General features: G+C 32.5%; 2 protein-coding genes across 10 annotated transcripts in view; one reads left to right on the top strand and one right to left on the bottom strand.

Moving 5' to 3' along the window:
• The window catches only part of LOC127708917 (sushi, von Willebrand factor type A, EGF and pentraxin domain-containing protein 1-like), a 271,696-nt gene that overhangs the window by 133,453 nt on the left and 112,197 nt on the right, over positions 1-26,046 (bottom strand). The gene's annotated exons all lie outside the window — the stretch shown is intronic.
• LOC127708916 (sushi, von Willebrand factor type A, EGF and pentraxin domain-containing protein 1-like) overlaps positions 5,374-26,046 on the top strand; it is a 49,897-nt gene continuing 29,224 nt past the window's right edge. Inside the window, exons 1-5 of one of the 2 annotated variants that reach the window (XM_052214081.1) lie at positions 5,374-5,406; positions 13,287-13,374; positions 16,772-16,970; positions 18,505-18,663; positions 19,634-19,766. In XM_052214081.1, coding sequence (XP_052070041.1) covers positions 13,297-13,374; positions 16,772-16,970; positions 18,505-18,663; positions 19,634-19,766 — 569 coding nt within the window. In that variant the 5' untranslated portion in view covers positions 5,374-5,406; positions 13,287-13,296. The remainder of the gene's footprint in view (positions 5,407-13,286; positions 13,375-16,771; positions 16,971-18,504; positions 18,664-19,633; positions 19,767-26,046) is intronic. The other variant, XM_052214083.1, reaches the window with a different exon arrangement.

Here is a 26,046-nt window from a genome sequence, read left to right as displayed (position 1 = left end):
TTTGTACTTTTGATATTAATATCACTTTATACAGTTGATAAGGCAGTCATTAGAAACCAAGTAAGACGTACGAATTTTACTGCACCTCATTTGAAAGCCTGGGTTGAATTTCATAAGAAACGCATAGACTCTTAAGTTATTTGAGCCAACTATATATATATATACACATGTAAATACATTTGAAGATATACAAACAAGAATATGAATGAAAAGATATGTCTTTAACAAATGTCGTCCTTACTACATTTATCTTATTATTGCTTCCTTGGTACATTGTGTTATCATTACTTCCTTTGCACATATACAAGATAATAAGATACAATGAACCAAGTGTATATAAGATACAATATACTAAGTGTATATCTCCAAATGTATTTATATATATGTGATTTGGTGCCACGATATCTCAGTAGCATGAGTTCGAATCCCGGCGAGGGAAGAACAAAAAATTTGCGAAAGCAAATTTACAGATCTAACATTGTTGGGCTGATGTGTAGACGAATTATATAATATATATATATATATATATATATATATATATATATATATATACAACTTGAAGTCTAAATTGAAAACAACGTTCAAACCTTTGATTGCGTTGGATAAAAACCGCAATTTTTATACGTGTGCATGCAAAACAAATTTCTTGGTAGAGGGGTCTAAATACAGCACAAACAACGTTTTCCAAAAGATCAAAAAAGTAAAAAAGTATATTTTAACAAAACGCATTTGACTAGCAGGTCGAACAACGGATGTTCTTAAACCCTGCTGACTGCCGTGGAGATTGCCAAATAAACGGATCACCAGATGTAACAAAATGGATCTTAATTGTTAATTTAATACCAAACAGAAAACAATAAACTTGCGGAAAAGATGGTATACCGCAAACATGAGGTGCAAAAATTTGTACACCATATCCGGATTTCAACAATTAATGTCTCTTCAGTGATGTTAGGAATCGAAACGGTATTTGGAAGGCCATATAATTTACCTCAATTTAGCATTGACTCTTTAATTTTGAAGAGTCGAAATAGGATGCACGGATTATATAAACCCGAAGGCAAATATAATACAAGCCCATACGAAAAAATATAAACAAGTCTAAATTGAAAACAACTTTCAAACCTATGATTACGTTGGATAAAAACCACAATTTTTATATTGTGCATGCAAAACAAATTTCTTGGTAGAGTGGTCTAAATACAGCACAACCAACATTTTCCAAAAGACCAAAAAATATATAAAAGTCTAAAGATTTGCGCAACGGTACTAATATAAGATGGTTATATACGAAGAGGATGTTATAAAATCGTGTTGACAAATATTTCGGCTTAACAAATAGCCTTCGTCAGTGTCAATAATTTAGTATTGTAAAAATTATTTCTTCTTTGGTACATTGTATCTTATCACTGCTCCTTTGGTACATCATGTACATGTATCAAACGGAAATTTGTGTATGAACAACATATAATTTTTTAAGAAAAATCTATGGACTTGAAATTGAAGATTTGATGATTTTAAGACAAATTTACGAACGTTTTTTGCCGATTTTATGCGCTTCTATACAAATGTGCGCCTATTTTCAAAGAATTCAATCAGTACAATTTCAGAAAACAAAATAGATAAATGCATTATTTTTTCGATTTTCAGTTATAGTTTAACGATCGAAAGTAGTATACAAAAGTTTCCCCAAATCTGTGACATAGCCAAGTCGGTGTAAGTAAGTCGGTGTTTAATGTCTTAATTCTGGTACATGCATAAGTGGTGAGCTCTTTGTTAAATCGTTGTAAACCTTTCAGCATATAAAACAACGTTCAATACTCTTATATTTTTTAATTATCATCAGGATTACCATGTTTTGAAAGCATTTAGATTGACAAAAGGTCTTTTTTTTGAGACGTAACGTGTTGTAAAAAGTCTATTTACTGCACTTTTAAATGTTCAATGCAAGGAACTCCCAGGGAATCATTATAGTGAGCATTTGTTTTGTTTTTCAAAAGCCTTTGATTAAGTGCCAATGTTTGGTTCGTAAATAAGATACGTAAACAACAATAAGTCTATTAAAATTTAAATTGAAAGACATCAATAAAGTTCTTGGTATCAAATAGTCTTTCTATGTATATTAACTTCCTCTTACAGACCCGGTAATTTCGATTTAAATTATCAATAACAAATTACCTACTGTTTAAAGGTCAAACAAGTTTATTTATAAAATAAATAAGCTCATTATTATAAATTCCAAACACCTTAGATGTATACAACTGCGTGAAAAAAAAATTAAAATGAAAAATTTGAAACTAGATATACCATGAATAATAATATTGTTGTGCAGCTATTAAAGGGAAAGCAGTGCAAACGTCCTCAAGAGACATCCAGAAAAGGAAAATATATAGTACAAAAGCACAACAAATATGCTGTTTAATACAAAAAAAAGTTAACAAGAGAAAAAAAGTAAAACAACTGATGTTTAAAGGAAAAAAATAAAAAACAGGACAATAAATAATTTAGTTGATACAAAACAGCTTTCACTCAATAATTATATTGGGTTTAATGACCATTGGCAATCTTCGGATGTCATCGATGGCGTGTAGTCTAAAATACGCACGATGTGCTGATACATTATAACGAGGCCATGCATTGTTATTTATGCCCCCGCGACAAAATGTCGAGGGGCATATTAGTTTACCCCTGTCCGTCTGTCCGTCCGTCAGTCCGTTCGTCCATTCATCCGTACGCCCGTCCGTTCGTCCGTCCGGATATAGATACATGATATGTCCAGCTATCTCCTCTACAGTTTTTGAGCTACTGTGTAACAGATTAAATATTTTGTAGGATATTACTACACATTAAAGAGATGTGCATGTCCACGGGATTTAAATTTTTTTCATATACTCTCAAAATACCAGGTATTTGGACTTAGTCATTTTTTGTTCTAAAAGTCAGAAAGGCTGGGATGTTAGATATTCACAAAAACCGGTAGTTGGACTTCATTTCCTTCTCACTTGCTTTATAATTGAAAAAATTGTTTATACTATTACAGTTTAATGTCCGTAATGCAATAAATAAGATTTTTAGTTCTGTCAAATATTTAATCAATACCGGGAAGTTGAACTTGGCGACCACTGGAAATAGAAATTTGAACTTTGTGACTACTAAAACTGGAAAGTTGAAACCTTGCGGTTTGACATTCAGTATTGTAAGTGTAGACATTCAGAATAAAGATAAAAGATAGATCATCATACATAGTGTTAAATTTATAATTTCTTATGGTCAGGCGGGGACATCATGTCTTACAGACAGCGCAACAATTTCAAGTTGTACTTCAACATCACTGTTTGTCAAATCTCAAGTATATGGAACTATACTAATGCATATGGCAGAGCATGGCGGGGGTATTGCCCATGTCTAGTTTTTCATGGATTCTGTTACGCACACCTGGCAATTTATATAAAAATAGATTTCTTAAGAATATACAAATATTCAAGGGAATTGTGAATTTCTTATTCTGCGTTTGAATAATAAGATTCGCTAATATATATATATATATATATATATATATATTTACAGAATGTATTTTCAGCCTTGTATCACCATCACTGCTGGTGATCCGATGGATAAAATCTGTTGTAGAGTCGTAACTGGTTCAGACGTACTTGTTTATATATATATATATATATATATATATATATATAAACAAGTCTAAATTGAAAACAACGTTCAAACCTATGATTGCGTTGGATAAAAACCGCAATTTTTATACGTGTGCATGTAAAACAAATTTCTTGGTAGAGTATATATATATATATACAGAGAGAGAGAGAGAGAGAGAGAGAGAGAGAGAGAGAGAGAGAGAGAGATTAAATTGATATATTTTCTCGCTGGTTATCTAAAAACAAAATAAAAACTTTACAAAATAAAATTGCATTTTTCGTGGATCCCAAATAAGATTTAATGAGAGAAAAAAAAAGAAGAAAAATATAACCATTTAAGCCTGTATATCACTAATGTATTTGGATATAATATATTTAATGAGATTGCATTGATACAACGTGACAAAAATCTTTATTATGTTGAAAAAAGAAACCACACTCAAATTGAACATACTGCAAATTACGTTATATTTATAACTTGCATGTTATAACTTACATTTTAAAAGTTAATTACATTTCGAAATGTTTTTAATTTACACATGAACGTTAACTTGATTATGATAAGTGTTTAATTTGCATAATTTTGATATTAAATGTGATAAAATCAGCGTTGATTAGTTTAAATCCGCTTTCTTAAACTATATACATTATAAAGTGATTAATTTATGAATGCTAAAAAGTTTCGATATTCATATGACAATAAAAAGATATCGTCTCGAATATGCATGTGATATTCTCCGTTGAACATGCAGTTTAAAACATACGAAAGCTGACGAAAACAATAAAATACATATAAAACTAAAGACCCATGAGCAATGCGAACCGAACATATAAAAAAACCGGGGTTGATCTAAAACGTCTGAGATTACATGTTATTCGGGGGCCTCGGTGACCGAGTGGTCTAAGTAGTCGAACTAGTTGTTAGTTCGAATCCCGGACGGGGCAGGTGCACTCCACTCCAATCTTAATTGACTAGGATTGTCAGTTTTCCTACCGACGGTTGGTGGTTCTCTCTGGGCACTTCGACTTCCTCCACCAATAAAAACTGACCGCCACGAAATAGCACAATAGTGTTGAAAATGGCGTTAAACACAAATCAACCAATCAATCAATAATATGTTATTCCACTTAAAAGTGTTAAAAGATTTGTTTGTTTAGAATGAATAATGTCAGATACATGATATAGATCACATCAACATCCAACACCCGCTTCCTCCGAAAAATAAGACATACAAAAAACAACAAACAACACATGGTCCAAGCAGCACAACTTGTAGCAGTCATAAAATGAGCTGCACTAAACCAGACTGCATGGAACATGTGTTGTTAGTTAATTTTTGTCAATTTATTTGGAAGGAGACAGGTTTTGGTTGTTGGTGTGGTCTGTAACTTATATCTGAAAGTATTTCATGACACCAGCCTGCCTAACAGCACACTATAGGTCACCTTACTGCTTTCAACAATGAGCAAAACGCATATCGCATGCACTTTTTGCAACAAGCTAAGGCCACAAAACGAAAAATGTCGATTCAAAATAGAAAACTAACGGGCTAAGTTCTTTAAAGTAGGAAACTTTTTACTATTACAGATGTAATAGCTTTATTTTAGAAATTACAAATATATAAAGTATTAACTACCACTTCCTATATGCAGTCTATTTCAAAAGCTGACCATTGAACTAGAACTACTTCCTGATAATCACTATAAAACATTATTGTATCGGCTTTTAATCTTTAGAGAAGACGTTCAATGCACGGTATGTAATTTTTAGTTTTTAAAGGTAAAGAATCTTTTAATTAAGAACCTTTTTTTATTCAAATATGATTTTATGATAAATTTAAAAAGAAATATATATGATTAAATTTTTCAGGGCTTTCATGGAGAATTCTTTAATTTTTTTTTTATTACCAAGTAACAACACTGCCTCTACGAATATTACGAATACTTTATTTCTCATAAAACTACAATTACATAGCATAAATATAACTATAAGGTACAATTATTACATGCATGTGCGAACAGTACAATGAAATTAACTTGGAGGACTGACTTTCACATTTATAACTTTGATAAATTTACATAGTTTTTCTAATATTACAATATTTGATGAATTAAACAGTTGATCACATCTATAGATATTAGGTTTTGACAAACAGTATTTGGGTAAAAATTTCTTTCTTTCCAACTTAAATGTTCCACAATTCATAATGTAATGGTACTCGTCACCAATGTCGTTTGAGTCACAGAGACGGCAGATTCTGTCTTCTCTCGGAAAACCCTGCCACCTTCCAGACTCAATCGGCAAGTGGTGACTTCCACATCTATATTTGCAAAATGTATGAATAAATTTGTAAGGCAAAGAAGAAAAATATTTTTCAAATTGAAATTTGTTTTTAAAAATACGATAACATATAGTTTTAGGCGAGTCTGCAACAAAAGCAAAGCAATATTGTTGGAACTGGTCTTTGAGTTTTTGCTCAATACATTTTGTCACCCATTTATCAACAAACTGTGCATTCCATATATTGGACATACCACAATTATCAAAAATATTTTTAATATATGATATCCACTTAGTTTCTATTCCGTTATCAGTATAATATAAAAATACAAGTTTGTATAATATAACACAAATTTCACTTTTTTTTCCATTAAGAAGTCTACTCCAGAAATTAACCATTCGTAATTTTACAGACACGGTAATGGGGTATCTGCCAAGCTCTGCATACACAATGAAATTTGGAGTAGACTGTTTTAAATGTAAAATCATTTTACAAAATTGTAAATGTACACGTTCAAGTATATCTATATTTTCAAAACCCCATATTTCTGATCCATATAACAGTATTGGTAAAACCATTTTGTCATTTTGAGATTTGCTGGCATTCTGCCACTAGAAAAGATCAAAACTTTAGTTTTATTTGTATTTATTTTCATTTTCCATTCTTCACAATATTCGTAAAAGGTATTTAACATGTATGGTAAATCAGTGCTATTTTCTGCTAATAAAACAGTATCATCTGCATATAAAAAGTAGAAATAATTTCAAAAATACTGACAGCTCATTTTCGATATCTTGTGATATAGATCTTAAGCCAGTTATATTTTTCTGTTCAAAAAAAGTTTGAAGATCATTTAAAAATATAGAAAACAAAGCAGGTGAAAGGTTTTCCCCTTGCCGTACCCCCATCTCACAAGGGAAGAAATCGGATTTTTTGCCCTCATGTATAATACGAGATTTGGCAAAATCATACATAATCTGAATAACACGAAAAAATTTCCCATTTACTTCATTCTGCAATAATTTCAACAGAAGTAAATTTCGCTGTAAAGAGTCAAACGCTTTTTCAAAGTCGATAAAAGCACAATGTAACCTTTTCTTTCCCAATTTCAATAATTCAAATAAAATATGTATAGTAAAAATGTGTTCAGTCGTAGAATAATCCCTTCTGAAACCTGCTTGGTTTTCATTTAGTATACATAATTCATCAAGATAATTACATAATCTTGTGTTCAATATTGAGGTAAAAAGTTTACCCAGAGTAGATAATAACGTTATGTCTAGGTTAGTCTATGGAAAGGTACAACTATGAAATTTAGAGCGAGGGGCTTGCCCCGAGCTCTTAATTTCATAGTATATACCTTTTCATAGACTATGCAATTTAGCACATATTTACAACTCGAGTAATCTTTTAATTGGTCTATTGATAGTTTATTTTGGCTGAGTACTTGTATCACAGGTGTTTGTAAAACGGAGCTCATTAACAAAACTTTGTAAATCTACTCACTAGTATCATTGTAAAATATGTGATTTCAAAAGGCCCTTGACTCCAGAATGAAAAGATGGTAGCTGCTGGTGTAAGTATGTTTATTGATATAAAGCGGTGTTTTACTATACATGTACTTCTTTACATGGTAAGATGACAAAATAAATTGACCAAAAGCAGGCAATTATTAAATTGCAGTGGAAGCTTTACATGTCTTGAAAACAATTTTCCATTTCACAGTAAAACTAAAGCTATAGATAGTATGCTGTGGTGGATCCAGGTGGAAAGGGGGGGTGTCCGGGTGTTGCAAAAACCCCTTTTTTGGACGATCAATGCTTTTGAATGGGGACATATGGTGGGAACCCCCCCCCCCCCCCCCCCTTTAACCTGGATTGGAACCCCCTTTTAAAAATGGCTGGATCCGCCCCTGGTATGCCCCAATAGATAGTCTAGCGGATAGTCATTAAAAAGCAGCTACCAATAGATCAAAGATACTAGGGTTTATGTTTATTTTATTTATTTCACATTAAAAACTAAAAGATTTATCAGAACATGTATATATATATATATATATATATATATATATAGGTGGCACATTCTCTTCAGACATTATCACGGTTTTTGAACTAATGACATCGCCCTGAACATGCATGAAATATTTGCCACTGGACATTAAGCAACCAATAATCAATCAATCAATTTATGACGAAATAGATCAAGTTGCCTTAATTTCCCTTCACTTTTTGGTGTACGGATGAATAATTTTCACAATTTTAAGATGGCGTTGTACTCTAATCAAGGTATAAAGAACCATATTTGTTACTCTTTATTTAAATGAAAGAAACTTGCAATCGTCAAAAACATTTTTTAGATCCAAAGATTTTAATAGCAGGATATTTAAAAATCAGTGTGAAAACTAATTACAAACTATTTAATCTAATTTGGAACACAGCATTTTATTTCAAAATAGCCAGTGGCATTTTTTGTTTTAATATCTTGATTACGATACAATGAAATACCCTTGTGGTCATTCATGCGTAGTTACTTAGTACACGGAAAAAATATGTACTATGAAAATTAGAAGGCAAATACAAGCAATTCGATTGGACGAGAAGTTGTAAGTATGTGCTAAAGGCCTTTAGAATATAGCAAAGTACTCTCGACCAATGAAATTGTAGAATTGGATGCCTCTTAATTGTGAAGAATGAATGTAAATCATGTCCTTCGTAAGGGATTATCCTATTATTTGGGTCTATTTACAGTTCAAAGCAAAGAGTTTCTATAAATGAGTTACAACTGCCCCGAAGCACATTTATCAGATTGAAAGGTTTTATCACACAGTGATTGAAACTGACTAAAAGTTGAATTGTGAAACAAACAAAAATCTCAAAATAAGTTAAAGTTTGCTGGTGCAGTAAAATTGGTACCGTGAATTTTATTATGAAAATATTTATAACTTCAAATTACTATAAAATTAAACATTACCAAAGCAATGCAAAAAAAAAGAAAACAAATCTTTCAGATAAGAAATAACCTAAATCTTTAGCTTTCGCAAACTTTGATTACTTGATCAGCGGTTGGGGAGAATAGTTATTTCCAATACAATTGTTCCGATAAAAAACAGGAATTAAATTTTAAACATATTAAAAACTTTTAAGGGCATTATTTTTTAGCATTTCCCTGACATAATGAAACAGTATTTGATGTAAAAAGCCGGACCAAATTATTGGCTGTGAAATAAAATTTAGTTGTAACTCTAATGTATTAATTGATTTAAACTGTAAATAAAACAGGATAATTCCTCACTAAAATATTACATGATTTACATTCATACTCACAATCAGGAAACATACAATGCATACCTTTTCTTTCTACTGTTGTATCACCTAATATCTATAACGCATTTTTTTTTTTTAAATATTTCCCAAATGATAAGAAAGTCCTCACATCACTAAAAATGACATGCTGAAAAAGGAAGTTATGCATCAATTATAAACATTGCACTGACAATGAAACTAATTCTTGAATAGATCATTTGAGCCTTGAGCACTTTACAATATTCTAAGTTTGTAAGAGAATGATAATCCCTTACTTCATGATAAGTACTCGCTAACGCTCGTACTTATTCATGAAGAAAGGGATTATCATTCTCTTACATATACATAGTTTTGTGGATCATTTTCAGAGCCTTTGTTTTTAAACAATGGAATTACATTTCCTACTAACCATGCCTCAGACAACAATCCTGTGTCAAAAATAAGATTAAATAGATACACATGGACATCAATAAAAAATTCAATAGACGAACATATATACTCATTTACAATAAGATCATCACCAGGTGTCTTATTATTTTTCAGGCTTTTTATGGCCTTCAATATTTCATCTTTAGTGATACAAGCATTAAGAAATACATTTGATGAATTTTCGTTAACATCATTTTCTAATTTGTATCGGTTTTCTGTTTCGTTATTTTTATTCAGATCCTTAAAAAAGGAAAACAAATCTTCAATATTAATATCATTTTTTTCCCTTCGTCTACCTCGATTTATAATTTTCCAAAATTCTTTCGGGTTTTTTGTTCGCATCTTTTTCATTTTTGAACGTAAATTAACATTAAATGATATTATAATTTTATCCATGTTTTTTTTATATAGAGTCTCACTACGTCTCATACGTTCCTTGAACATGCGTGAACCATGATATCGTTTATATAACCTTTTTGATTTTCTAAACGCCCTCCTTTCCCGGTGGCATTCTGTGTTAAACCAATCGCGGTGATTTTGTTTCCCTCCCGTGAAATCATATCCATAAGTTTTCTGTACGAACTCCCCAAATGTATTTCTAGCAGAATTCAGTAAAACATCTCTTATTTCATTTACAATTTCATCAATAGTATTTTTATCAACACTGTGAACATTTTCAGTTTTTTTCATAATAAAAGATAACAATTTAGATGTACTTTCTTTGTCAATTATATTGTCTTTATATTCATTAACTTGATCATGATTCCATTTCTACATTTATATATACATTTGATTGCTTAGTATTACTACAATTGAGTACTAATTCAAGTGGATAATGGATATCAGAATATAAATTGCTAAAAGGTAGAACATCAAAATATTTAACTAAATAAAATACATCTGCTGTACTTATTGCATAATCTACAACACTTGTATTCTTGCTCGTAGGTTTACCTTCTTCATCATTTCCTATCCGACCATTCATTATATACATGTTGTTATTCTTACAAAATTGTATAAGTTTTCTACCGTATGTGTTTACACTTAAATCAACACTGTGTCGTTTCCTTTGAATACCCAATTTGTCTAAGATATTTACATTACTAAATTCATTAATATCAATTAAATTCTGTGCTAAGAAATCATCTGTGTCTACTAATTCATTAAAATCTTGTAAACTCGCTGTTCTACTATTAAAATCACCTAGAAGACAAATATACTTATTTGTTCTTTGTAACTCAAAAAATTCTAATTCTATATCTGAAAGTGCATTTTCTGATGTATATATAGAGTTTTCAGGGGGTATGTAAATTACTCCAAATATAACACTACTTTTTAAGTCAAATATTTGTTCGTAAATACTAAACCATTGAACAAAAGGACACTCAGTTTGTATTGGGGAAATAACATTTTCTAAATATCTCTTATAGCCAAAGGCAATACCACCAGATTTTCGATTTGAATACTTTTTCCTGTTTTTAAAATGAAAAAATAAAATTTTCCAATTCTACTGTATCCAGATCGTCAAGTTTTGTTTCATTAAAACATACAACATCATAATTATCAAGTAAAGTAATAAATTCAGGGTACATTAATTTTGATTTAATACCACATACATTTAATGTTAACATTTTAATAGATTTATTGTTTACTATATGACATGATTTTTTATTGGTAATTAAGTGAAAGTCCGTTCCACTAGAGTAGTCAGGCTGAATGAAACTGTCTGTTAATCCTCCTTGATCTACCTAGTGTCTACGCCCTCTGCGGGGTCCAATGTGGGATCGATGAGTTTGTCGTTGAGACTCTCTGTGGGGTGTTGTCCTTGGACGCGCACCTTGTTTTTCATACTTCTCCTTGCCGTCATTTGTTTCCATCTCATCGTCATCGGGTAGGAAAAATTCATTCCTATCTATAAATAGCTTATCCCGTTTCAAATAAGCTTTCTTTTTGTTTTCTTTTGCCTGTTTAAAATATGGCCATAACATTTTACGTTTGTCATTTATCTCTTTTGGGAATTGTTCCTGGATACCATAATGAGTCCCTTTTAGTTCCTTTGCCGACGACCGAACAATTTCTTTGTCTTTGTAGTTTTTGAATCGACCGTTGTTACTGGACAATCAGTCGCCGAGGGTTCAATCTTCCAAGTCCTTCGGTATTTGTATTAATTAGATGATGACTTTTGTTTGTGAACTAATAACTCATGCAATTAAGATAACACTTAGGTTGCAGCCCCTTAAGGCAACGCCAACCTTAGTCTGGTTTGGGTATTCTATTTAGATCCTTTTTTTTATGTTCAGAAACCTTTTTTTTTTAAGGGGGGGGGCTTTTTTAACTGATCTCTAGCGTAACTGATCAGTGTTAATTTTCCGGAAACATGTGTAGTGCGTATGGAAATAATATCATAGTAGTGGGGTTAATTTCACAATTCAGATTTATAAAAAAGAACATCTTCAAAAATAATGAAAAGTTATTTGATAATTCATTGATTCTAATTTACAGTTGTATTGTTTTTTATCTAAATAATTTGTAAAAAAATATGCATTTCATTTATAAACAATAGAAACTGAGGCAATTATGGTTTTCCTTTTCCCCTGGAAAATTTAAATAAAGCCTGGATCTCTACAAAATAGTTCAATATGATAAAGCTACGCTCATTCTCCTACATTTGCTATCTGGCTATATATTCTTTAAAATTTTGGTTTATAATTTCAGGAAAGTAAAAGATTTATGAAGTCTACGCAATGAGACAATTTTAGTGTTGGCAAACATTTAATTGTTGTAGTTCATACATGTAAAAAGAGTTTGCCATTCTGATTTTGGTATTTACCAATCTCGATTAACTCTCAAAGAATAAGCCGCAACTTTATAATGATAGATATAAGATAATTTGTTTTAAAAGAGGCAAATATAGACTCGAAGTATATGATCTTCATCAGACATGATTATTTTACGGAATTCAAAGAAGTGGACAGGCAGGATTTTGGAATTTAATCTCTTCTTAGTATTACAAAATATATGTATTAGAACAACGCACTCCAATTAACAGAAGTAAAAAAAATAATCAGAGAATTGAATTTGATTGATTGTGTTTGCTTTACGTCCAAATATTTGCTGCATGTTTAGGACGGGAGCAAGTCAGTAAAATTACAATAGAAAGGTCCTGTAATAGGGGTCGTCCGCGATGACGGACGAGAAATGTTTTCACTGTCACTGGAACATGAGGGTTTATTGGATAGGGACAGAAATTTCGCCTTGCAACAGGCCACCTACGGACCCCTCGACGAGTGCGTGGAACTCTGTCTACACGAGGCAATCAGAATTAACGTCCCCATTCTGATAGGACGTGGCTGCGTATTTATACATCCCGCACTACCGAACTGACGCTCCACTTTCGCAAGAGTTTTACTACCGGTCGGAAGAAGACCACAGATGACCATACTTATATTTTTCAGTCACCCTTTAGGTGTTGAATTTGATTCTTTAGTTCCTAAATATATTTGGTTTCATCGGGTTGAGATTAGATATTCTTTTATGCAGTTTTTATACCACATTACACTTTTTCCTGATTGTTTTAAAATGCTTCCAGGTTTTTTTTAGTCAATATACTTTACCTTTTTCAGCAGTCCTAATATGAAAAGTCTTCACTATACCATTACGCTCTTTGCGTTAATCTCCATTGCGGTTGGTAGCAATGTATTGAATAACGTGGTAAGTAAATGCATACAAAATTTTATTAAAATCCGGAATATCGCAAGATTACGTGTACTTTGCATTAGTTCAGATACGTTAATCAGTTACAAGTTCGAGACAAATTTCTAACAGACCTAAAACATAAAAGTAATGGAAAGAGAATTCATACATTAGATTCAAAGACAACAAAACACTATTGAAGATAAAGGAAATATATGTTTTTAATATTTGATAAGCATCACTTACCGTGGGTACTCAATACTTTGACTAATGTAACGGGAGTGTGTTGTCTAGATCCCGTTTGCTTCTCCACTGGTAAACGACGATTCATTGAATATAGATAGTTTATCATCAGTTTGTATTGTTAAAACATATGTACATATGAGTAATCAGTTTACAATTAATAACTTAAAGATAGTCAAGTTTACTTGTTTCCTTAGTAAGATAATATAAATTTAGATACAATATAACGAATATAGAATTAGCAGCTAGCGTATTTCTATCCCCAATGACGTCATAGGCCCGGCCGGGCTACCGGGTCACTAGAAGTGTCCCGGCGGGGGATAGAAAATGGCCGGAACTACAAGCAATATTATTAAAACGGAGATAGAATAAATAGAAAGAAAATTAACCATACCCCTGAAACATGAAAGGATTAACAAGCAAAACTGACTACCGTCACACTCCCTCCCTCTTAAGTCCTAAGTGGCAAGAACATAACCTAAAATATAAAATTGATAGGCAAATATTAAATTTACAAACGGAATTAACAATATGTATAATGTTACTGGTTTAGCATTGTTCAATGTTCATAACATGAAATAAAGTCATAGTTAACACAGTATGCAATTAGATTTTTTGAACCTACAATAGAATTCAATATTATACATATCAACAAGTAATAAAATATTCAATAATATCAACAAATAAATATATATCTATAACAATGTTTAATGTCTATCAACCTACCTGGAACCTTGGACAAGATGTGTGCTTGGATGCTCCTTCCATAATGATGTCTTGTGATGAATTATTTATGACTTTTGAACATTGAGTTCAAGACCATTGAATATCTTGAACTATTTTTCAAATTATTATTTGACATTAACAGTAAATTGATTAATTTGTTGATAGCTCTCTATATATATATATAGGACAAACAACATTATCCAAAAGACCAAAAAAGTGAAAAAGTATATTTTAACAAAACGCATTTGACTAACAGGTCGAACAACAAATGTTCTTAAACCCTGCTGACTGCCATTGGCGATGGCCAAATAAACGGGTCACCGATGTAATAAATGGATCTTAATTAAAAATTTAATACTAAACAGAAAACAATAAACTTGCGGAAAAGATGATATACCGCAAACAAAAGGTGCAAAGGTTTTTGTACACCATATCGCCAATGGCAGTCAGCAGGGTTTAAGAATATTTGTTGTTCGACCTGTTAGTCAAATGCGTTTTGTTAAAATATACTTTTTCACTTTTTTGGTCTTTTGGATAATGTTGTTTGTGCTGTATTTAGACCCCTCTTACATGAAATTTGTTTTGCATGCTTACGTATAAAAATTGCGGTTTTTATCCAACGCAATCATAGGTTTGAATGTTGTTTTCAATTTAGACTTGTTTATAATATATATATATATATATATAAGTACGTCTGAACCAGTGACGACTCTACAACAGATTTCATTCATCGGATCACCAGCAGTGATGGTGATACAAGGCTGAAAATACATTCTGTATATATAATTCGTCTAAACAACAGCCCAACAATGTTAGATCTGTATAAATTTGCAGAAGCAAATTTTTTGTTCTTCCCTGGCCGGGATTCGAACTCATGTTACTGAGATATCGTGGCACCAAATCGCCTTACACTATGCCCGACGCGCTAGAACACTCGACCACCTAAGCTCTATAATAATAAAGCTTTCGGTGGCCGGGTGATCCGATGGATCACATCTGTTGTAGAGTCGTCACTGGTTCAGACGTACTTATAATATAATTATTTCTGTGACTGCATCTTACATTAGTTTGTAGGATCCTTTACAATATATAATTCCACTGATCTGTAACAATTCCATCTTCATGCCTTATATATCATGTACTGTGTTACGAAGCTAGATACATTGTAAAACTGACGAGGAAAGGTAACACCCGGCCACCGAAAGCTTTATTATTATAGAGCCTAGGTAGTCGAGTGGTCTAGCGCGTCGGGCATAGTGCAAGGCGATTTGGTGCCACGATATCTCAGTAGCATTAGTTCGAATCCCGGCCAGGGGAAAAAAAAATTTACAAGTCTAAATTGAAAACAACGTTCAAACCTATGATTGCGTTGGATAAAAACCGCAAATTTTATACGTGTGCATGCAAAACAAATTTCTTGGTAAAGGGGTCTAAATACAGCACAAATAACATTTTCCAAAGGACCAAAAAAAGTGACAAAGTATATATTTTAACAAAACGCATTTGACTAGCAGGTCGAACAACGGATGTTCTTAAACCCTGCTGACTGCCATTGGCGATTGCCAAATAAAATGATCACCAGATGTATATATATACAAGTCTAAATTGAAAGCATATATGTGTGGGCACATTAGGTCTTAAGAGAGGGGGAGTGTAATGATGGACACTTTGTTTGCTTGTTTATTTTATTTATTTTGGGAAATGGTTAAAGTTAGTATTATTTATAATTCCGTAACTATTTCTCCTGAGACAGGCCATGTAAATATTCTTGTCGGGTTACTTTCTGTTTCTTGCACGTGCCAGACATCCCGCCCGGGCTCGTTGTCCCTAGGAATTATCAAGATGACGTTATTCACCGGGTTCAAGGCAGTCTACCGCTTAGGAATTGAAATGAGCAGACGCTCATACTTTGGCTCTCAGATATGGAACCTTTATTAAGACAACAAGTAGACTAGCCGCCACTTGTATAATTTTTATTGTAATATGTAAACTTGACTGTGTTCAACCATATATGTTTTTAAAATAAACATCTTGTTTATATATGTACGTAGTTACGTAGTTTGTCCGATATCCCAGAACTTGGGTAGAAAAACAGGAAGACAACGAAGCTTGTAGGAAAACACACTCCCGTTACACTTAAATAGAATTTGCTCGTTTAATTTTCAATAAGTTGTGAACTTAAGATATCAAGCAACGATAATATGCCAGTTTTTGAGGTGATTTTATTTGACATCCGGAAAATGTCTGTCAAAAATTATGTTGACTTAAAATAATATTGATATGTGATATTATATGACCCAAAATATTGTAACAACTAACATGTATACACGTTTTTCGTTATTATTCCACCATTAAGACTTGCAAATTAACCCTCCCCCCAAAAAAATAGCCATGAATAATTATAAAGAATTAATGATGTTCATGTTATTACAATTGTTTTCTTTAGATATTTGAGATGCAAAATGTGGAAAGCAAAACATGTTCAGTCGAATCTTTTGAGGAGAGTAACTTAGTCTGCAATGTACCTGTAGAGAATGGAATCATCCGAAACAATGGAACTTGTGATTTGTCTCGTACTGATGAAATCACAAAAACTATGTACTGTTACCATGGTTATTTGTATATATCATACACGAAACAGCAAGGTATTTTGGAATAATCTAACAGTTTTAAATTAGTATGAATGAGTAAAGGTCAATAAAAAAGCAATTTTAGTACGACCCACAAGCCATTTCAAAATATAATGCATTATGGGTAACATAAAATATAGACAGATTAACACATTTGTTTCGATAAGTTTCTGTTTCTATGATAAACGTCTGAATAAAATTATTATCGAATTAAGATAAATGATCGATATTATCGCCAATCCTAAAAGAAAAACCAAAACCATACAGTACGCAGTACATAAACCAAACTGCAATAAAGAATATAAAAGGTAAATAGATATAGGAAGATGTGGTATGAGTGCCAATGAGACAACGCTCCATCCAAGTTACAATTTATAAAAGTAAACCATTATAGGTCAAGGTACGGCCTTCAACACGGAGCATTGGCTCACACCGAACAGCAAGCTATAAAGGGCCCCAAAAAATTACTAGTGTAAAACCATTCAAACGGAAAAACCAACGGTCTAATCTATATAAAAACGAGAAACGAGAAACACGTATGAACTACATAAACAGACGACAACTACTGTAATCAGATTCCTGACTTAGGACAGATGCAAACATTTGCAGCGGGATTAAACGTTTTAATGGTACCAAACCTTCTCCCTTTTCTGAAACAATAGTATAACATCACAGCATAGAAAAACACACTATAAAATATCAATTTGAAGGCTTAACTCAATCAAAAAACGTAAATTAACACACAATGAACGAATAAATTTGACCTGTGACACCTGAATGCAAATACACAGTTAATAAAAAATTACAAGGGATAAATAATTAAAGTCAAAAGTAAATAAACAAGTTTAAACAAAGTTAAAGTATGATATCACTGTGAAATGTCAAACAATTTTTAGAAAATCATCACTTTTGAAGAAACCTGCGTCATATTTTGTTGTTAAGTATACTTCTTCTTCTGTGTGTATAAAATCTTCCGTTTAGGAATACCAAGAAATTTCTTTAATTTCAATAAAACTAATCTAACACTTGGTACATATGGGGTGAATATCAACAATAAAACTATACAATTACTGCTAGATAAAACTTCCTGTACAGGTCCAAGAACAGCATCTAAGGAAAAATGAAATAATTTTGATGTTCATAGTACGAAGAAGTAAAAATTTGTAGTAATACCAAATAATCAAAGCTGGTATATAGACAAGATAAACATGTATCAATATTTCAGCATAAAAAGTCGTTGTGATGGAATAAAAAAGTGAGCTGGAAATAAGTAAGATCCAGGTAAAATGAAAACTAACGGGCTTCTATGAGGGTCTAGTGCGGGGGAGGGTTAACCATTTCTGTAATTTTATTATTTTTTTGGCGAGGGGGGGGGGGGGTGGGGGAAGAGGGTTATGTTTCACTATTCTCTATGTTTTGCTCATTATTCTCTATTCTAATAATCTCAACCAGACTATCTAGTATGAGCACAAATATCCGTGCATTCGTACATATATTTGTTCTTTTCTTTTATCATTATTTTTGTATTCTGTTTCTTGTGTTTTAATAGACAGAGTTAAAAGGGCAACGGTTGAGCAAATGAAAGAAATGACGAAAGAGGGCGCTAAAGTGGGAGGTGTTCTCGGACCTGTTGGTAGTGTAATTGGTGGCGCAGTTGGATTCCTAGCTTGTCTATTTTTCTGCAAAGATTCAGAACCTCAAATTATAAGTAAGAGCTCAATTAGCAAGTTATATTTCAACATAGGCCAATGTTTTCGCCGTTGTCCCAAATTTATGCCGCATTGCATGAATTTAGCAATGCCCGTTTTCAGTCTGGTATTTGTTTGCTTTTTATTTAAAATTCATTAGATAATCTTCCTAACATTTGGACTGTACTGGAGTTTTTCAGCTTTAAATGAAATAATCATATATTTGTTCAGTAACAAAGCCTTGAAAATGATTTAATAAAACATATTCTGATGAAAATTTAACTGCAATTGTAATGCCTTTAACCCACAGAAATCTTATAAGACATTTAGTAATGTTCGGCAAGTCGATAGTTTTGAACACACCTATCAAATGTGCTTGAATAATTTTTAGGAATGTTTCGCACTACCTGCTAGGAGTTTTGTAATTTGTTTTTAGAAAAAAATAGACTTCTAGTTGTATATATAACCTTTCACGCTCATCCTAATGGTATCATCTTAAGCTCTCTCTCTATCTCTTCATGTGCGTAAGATGCATGTATATTTTAATTGTTACTGAAGACAATCATGTTTTCTTTTTATATTTAGGAGATTGTCTCTATCTTATTTTTCATTTTAATTCCAAGTGTTTTAGATTATAAGTTACAGGACTAATAAAACAAGCACATCTTCTTCTTAGTCTCTGTTGGATAGTTGTCTCATGGCAATAATACCATATCTTCATATTTTCATATACATTGTACATGTCTTTTGCACTCTAAACTCCATCCGGAGACAATACAAAGTATTTTGAAAATTAAATTTTTAAAATCATCCCTTTAATCGTATGAGAAATTTTACAACTTTTCTGGTAAGTTATTCACATTGACATCAATTTCTTATTAAATATAATGGCCGTATCAGACATATCAACTTTAAATAACAGAAGATTGAGATTTTTTGGTAAAACATATGGAGCTCTTGATAAAACCTAGAACTTTCATTCCATTTTAGTTAACAAGCCACCATCTATTACATGTGGAACTCCTCAACCATCAGATACTATTTTGGCCGAACCATTGAATACGAGTGCTGTTGTCACGTGGGATGATCCTTCTTATTCTGACCCGGAAGAAGACTCTGTGAGGTACATTGTAACTTAAGAAGGGCAAAGCATACCTTAACTTTACTTAAAATGATTTATGAAAAGTATCACCATTTGTGTGTATGAGTCATTACATACATCACCGTAACCGTATGGTCACGGTAGATACAACGGGAAATCGTGATCTAAGATTAACTTATTGGTCATTTTACAATTGAAAAGGGCATACTAACTTTTTTGATCTTATTGCGTTTTTTTATACACATTTATCCCTGGTTTTCAAATGTTCCTAATGAAGGTAAATCCAGAAAAGCGCCTCGGAGGCAAAAGTTTTTAAAGTGTTTTTTACATTGACTTGAAATCGTTTTCCGTCTTCTTTAGTGTTTCTGGTCGAATAACATTCACGAGTACTCACGAGGCATCAAAACCAAAAATTATCTACGCAGAACAGCATAAAACTTCTCCGGTCAACTCGGACTGAAAAAAGATGAGATGCGATTTTACTGTTAATACAATTGTATAATTTAGATACCAATTATTTTCAATAACAATGAGCATTAAACGACCAACGTTTAAACTACACATGTTGAGCCAAAGAATTACTTATATAAATATAACATAAAATTGAGAATGGAAATGGGGAATATGTCAAAGAGACAACAATCCGACCAAAAAGCAGACAACAGCCGAAGGCCACCAATGGGTCTTCAACGCAGCGAGAAAATCCCGCACCCGGAGGTGGTCCTCAGCTGGCCCCTAAATAAAATTGTGTACTAGTTCAGTGAAAATGGACGTCACACTAAACTCCAAAACATATAAATGAACTAAAATTAAAAAACATACAAAGACTAACAAAGGCCAGAGGCTCCTGACTTGGAACAGGCGCAAAAATGCGGCGGGGTTACATGTTTTGTGAGATCTCAACCCTCCCCCTATACCTCTAGCCAATGTAGAATAAAGAAACACATAGCAATACGCACAGTAAAACTCAGTTCAAAAGAAGTCCGAGTCCGATGTCAGAATAGGTAACAAAAGAAACTAAGCAAAATGACAATGATACATAAATGAACAAAGGACTACTAGCAGTTACTGATATGCCAGCTCCAGACCTCAATTAAACTGATTGAAAGATTATGTCTTCATCATATGAAAATCAAGTCCAATCCCTCCCGTAAGGGGTTTAGTATCATACCATCATAAAATATATGAGAAGAACATAACCCGTATCATGCCAATAACTGGTTTTAGAATAAATGTGTTTATATCCGATGCAAAGACCCTATGAGTGAATCATGTATTAGTTGCAAACAGAATGTGTTTGGATTAGTGAAACCTTTGCTGTTTGTCTTTCTTCTTTTCTAGAACTTTCAAAAGTTAATTCAGATATATAAGTGATCATAAATGTTCCATTTAGTTATATGTTTAAAATTTAAAAAACTAAATGTACGTATACAGTAATGTAAAACGCAGAAACACTCTCATCTTTCGATCTTATAAATGTCAACAATGAGACCGATTGAAGATGATACTAGTAATATGAAACTTTGTCAAAAATGGGAATATCTGTAAAAATTTGATATTTTGGATCGAAAAGATTGGGTACCGCATTTTGTTGATCGTGAAAAGGATCGTGAAAGATCTTTTGTAGTTTATTCGTTATTGCAAAAATCCACGAAAACGACCAAATCTTTCTTTAAACGCATGATAATCAATATTTGTAATTACTATATATATAATAAAATATTAATTTTCGCGAACCATTTAGGTCACAGAAATTCCAAAAAATGGCATCAGTAAGGAGAGTTGTACAAATGATGTGAATACACAGAACCCGGATCCAATTTATCTTTTACTAAAAGTATTCATCATTTTCTGTTTTGTATGTACTAACAACATTTCATTTTTCTACAATTTCGATTAAAATATTATAAAACCTGCAGTTCAATAGGTCACATGCCCCAAATAAACATTTCCCGATTGGTCGAACTACTGTGGCCTCGGTGTAAAGCAACGCAAGCCTCGATGTAAAGATCACGCTTCCAAAAATAGAGGTATGTCCCAACTTAACATTCCCCGATTGGTTGAATTGCTGCTCGATGTAAAGCAACGGAAGCCTTGATGCAATGAAGAAAAGGGGTTGACAGGATAAACGTAATCGTTATAAATTTTAACTTCATGGTTCTTATGCAAGCAAATTTAATAAACAATGATTTTATACAGTTGTGTTATTGTTTTCACCTTACATAGGACTTTATTTCTGATCTTATTTCTGTGTACACAATTCTGAATCTACATATTTCACCTATATCAATATTAGGTAATCCGTTTGGACGATTCCATATACTATTATGTTTTAGGGTTTTATAGCTTTAGTGTCGAGTTGGTGTATAGTATTGAGGGCTATCTGCTAGAAATAAATCCTTTTTTCTGATAGATTAACTAAATTCAAAACCAATATAAAAATAGTTAACACATATATTTTATTTAACTGAGTAAATTGATCGGAATGTGAATGATACATAAACCTAAAATTCGTTTTGGTCTATCCCAGTGATGACATTTGCGCGGGAATTTAGTCCATTGACATCGTAATATAATTTACTTTGGATTGTAATTATCTTTAGATGTAATGTTACAGGATTTAATGTGAAATTATTTGTCTCTTCTCTTATAGTACACGAGTTTGACGTCAGGTTTGTACACATGAAGTCTCTAGTCTAAAAAAAGCCAGTGACAGAACGATAAACAGATAAGCAACTGTCTAGGGCCAAGTAAGGGAGGTGAAAAAGCCAGTATTACGCAGAACGATAAACAGTTACATAGACGGATCCAGGGGGTGGGGAAAATTTGGTTGATTTTCTAGGGAAGCAGGGGCGGATCCAGCCAGTTTATAAAAGGGGGGTTCCCAACTCAGGGACAAATGGTGGGGGGTGTGTGTTCCAACTATGTGTCCCCATTCAAATGCATTGATCGTCCAAAAAAAGGGGGGGTTCCAACCCTCGGAACCGTCCCCCCGGATCGGCCACTGGGGAAGCATGACGGGAGTGGGCAACCCTTAGGTCAGTCAGCGGCCACCCCCCCTTTTATGAAAAGTTGTGGATCCGCCACTGAGATTTATATAAGCAGGTTTTCTTTGTGTAGATACCTTAAAATATCACCAACTGTGACTGAGTACACAATTTGATTCATTTTAGCTCATTAGCTGGGCTCACTCGCTAAAAAGGTTCATTGCGGGCCTGCTCACTGGCTAACATTTTACGATATTCATGACTCGTGTAGAAAAGCCGATAATCTATACATGTGTGTGAGGAGTAGTTATCAAGCTTGCTTTCGTCTGTAAAAACTGTCTTAGGCCAAGTTAGGGAGGTGAAAAAGCCAGTAATAGAATGATAAACAGATGATCAGGTTTTCTTCATATAGATCCCTTAAAATATCCCCCACTGAGGACACAATTTGATTCATTTTAGCTCATTAGCTGCGCTCACTCGCCATAATAGGTTCATTGCGACTTACTGGCTAATATGTGTAGAAAAGCTGATAACCTATACATACATGTACATGTATATGGTGATCATATGTTTTCGTTGGTCATATGAATTTGTACTATGCATGCCTTTTCAATGGAAATTGTGACGACAATATGCATTCTTAATAGCACGAAAAACGATGAGAAGAGGATACATATGTCAACCAAAATTTTTCAGCAACGTCAAAATATGTGAGGACACCCTATCAAGATCTATTAAGCTTGCGTTCATGTTGCGTTATAACTGTTTTAGGAAGGTGAAAAATACCAACAATATAACAATAAATAGATAATCGATATTGTAAAATATCAATGTGTTGAAAAGCCAATGGTCTACATATATACTTAAATATGTCAACCATAAAATAAAACTGATTTAATTTACACCACAACTGTTGAAAAAACCTTCATGTTTATATAACTTATCTCATTCTAGTCCATTCAACTGACAGAATCAGTGTACATTTCATGAACTCTTTAATAACAATAATCATCATGGACTATTCTTTATAGCAATATCTGTTAGCCATTTAGGGATCTTTGCATTCAAAGTTTAGTTTAAGTGGGTTTATTTTGCGAAAAAGAACTCAATTTCCAGATCAAAGTTAACATTTTCTATATATTTTGTTGTGTCAAAATGACCTAATGAATATAAAGGACAGTACCCATATAGACCCAAAAATGATATATCACATTCTACACATGACATTTTAGCAGGAAAGACTGCCATTGGAGTATATAACTTTTAACCTGAATATGTATAATTAAAATATGATAATAAAATTCATATCTTTTTCAGGACTTCTGATTGAACCATGTACATGTAGTATGGCATGTTTGTGAGATATGGTTTTGGTGGATAGGATGTTCATGAAGGACCTGTAGTACAAAGTATATCACTGGATTGAGCTCTTTGTCTAAGTGTATTATTAAAGTGCTTTGCTTTGAGCTCAGTTCATTGTTATGCAATTCATTCTTTGTGAAATAAAGATTTGACAGACAACTCTCATGTACAAGGATTTGTCAGGGTAGTATCCATTCTATGTACAATGTAAGTAATAAGGAGATAAAAGCATTTTATTATGATTTGAACCAAACATTTTTTGTCCTTTAACCAAATTTAAAAAAAAGAACAAATTTACCCGACAATGCTACACTCGCTACTAGCAATATGATGCTAGGTTGTTTTAATACATCTGTACTGCCTACTGATGACTCGGTCCTGAGTGTAAATGGTCATTCAGTATGTTAAAAAAAAAAAAAAAAATTTATAAGGCCTATCTGGCCTAATTGATTTCTAAAACTATATTTCATTGTACATGTTCAACATTTTTCATTCATTTGTTTATTTCTTAATTTGTGTGAATTAACATTGTTACAGTAAATGTTAATTACTACACTTTCATACCACAACAAATACTGTATTGGTATCACTTATATTTGTATCCATATAACAACAAAAAATGAAAAGAGAATAATTTTGCAATACCTTTTTCATATTGAATACTATAACTTTTTTGATATTTAGACATATTAAGTAGATTTTCATAATACCCACTTGACATGCTTGAAATTCTATCAGATTACTTTTGGAGCAGTTATGAGTCTTTGAAGCATGCTCACAAAGGTTTTTTTGTTGATATCGTTTTCATATTCGTCAAAACTTTTTTTTGCTTCGGCCAGCTTTGGAGGAGATGTTATCAAAGAATTGATAAAAAACAACACAGAAGTTTACTTTATAGCTCATCTAGCCCCAAGCATCATGTCAGGCATTTTCATTACTAAAAACCAATAAATGTCTTCTAATCTGAGAAACAATTTCGACATTTTAACAAAATATTTTACTAATGATACTGACAATCCACCACAAAGTAATATAAATAGAACCATACAAATAGTGAGCAAATACATATAAAAAAGATGTGGTATGATTGCCAATGAGACAATTCACCACAACAGACCAAAATGACACAGAAATTAACAACTACAGGTCAACGTACAGCCTTCAACAATGAGCAAAACCCATAACGCATAGTCATTTATGTTATTTATGTACACAAAATAAACGAAAAACAAATATTATGTAACTCATAGACAAACGACAACCACTGAATTACAGCCTCCTGATATCATGTTCTCAGATATCATCTCCCATTTAAAAAAAAATCACATGAAAAAATGAACCTATTATGTGTTGCTCTCCTAGCTACAAAATTTATCCAAAATCAAAGATGTGGAAAATATTCTATCATAATCATTTGGTCATTAATGCAATTAGTGTCTCTTCCATGCCCTCTTGAACATAAAATCTAAATATTAAATAAACAACACTCCTCATGCTCAGGTTGGTTGTCATCGGGCAACACAGTTAATAACACCATATAGGAAAAACATAGAATTTTTTTTTCATATAAAACACTGTCAAACATCCAAACATACTATCCACATTCATCTGTGTCCACACTTGTTGGTATAACAAAATATTGGATTTACATGACTTATTCCGCTTTACTTTTGTTTGTAAATAGGGCTATGATGGTTCAATGCCATTGCATGTGATTGTTTGATAATACCACACCGACTAGTTGCCTTATAACAATATAAATCCGTCTGTCCGTCCTGCATAAGTTTTGAGTCGTATGAAAAGTTAAGAATGTCTCATTTGATTTCTATTAATTTGTATGCACAGTCATATCTATAAAGCTAATATCCTTGTTGATTTTTGTAAAAATTAGACAAAAAATATGGTTAAAAAAACCCCCGCAGGAAAATAACTATCATATTCTTGACTTGGCA

This window comes from Mytilus californianus, unplaced genomic scaffold, assembly GCF_021869535.1.
Source record: "Mytilus californianus isolate M0D057914Y unplaced genomic scaffold, xbMytCali1.0.p SCAF_7, whole genome shotgun sequence".
NCBI classification, from domain to species: Eukaryota; Metazoa; Mollusca; class Bivalvia; order Mytilida; family Mytilidae; genus Mytilus; species Mytilus californianus.
The sequence above is the reverse complement of the archived record's forward strand: the minus strand, read 5'-3'. Positions and strand labels throughout refer to the sequence as shown.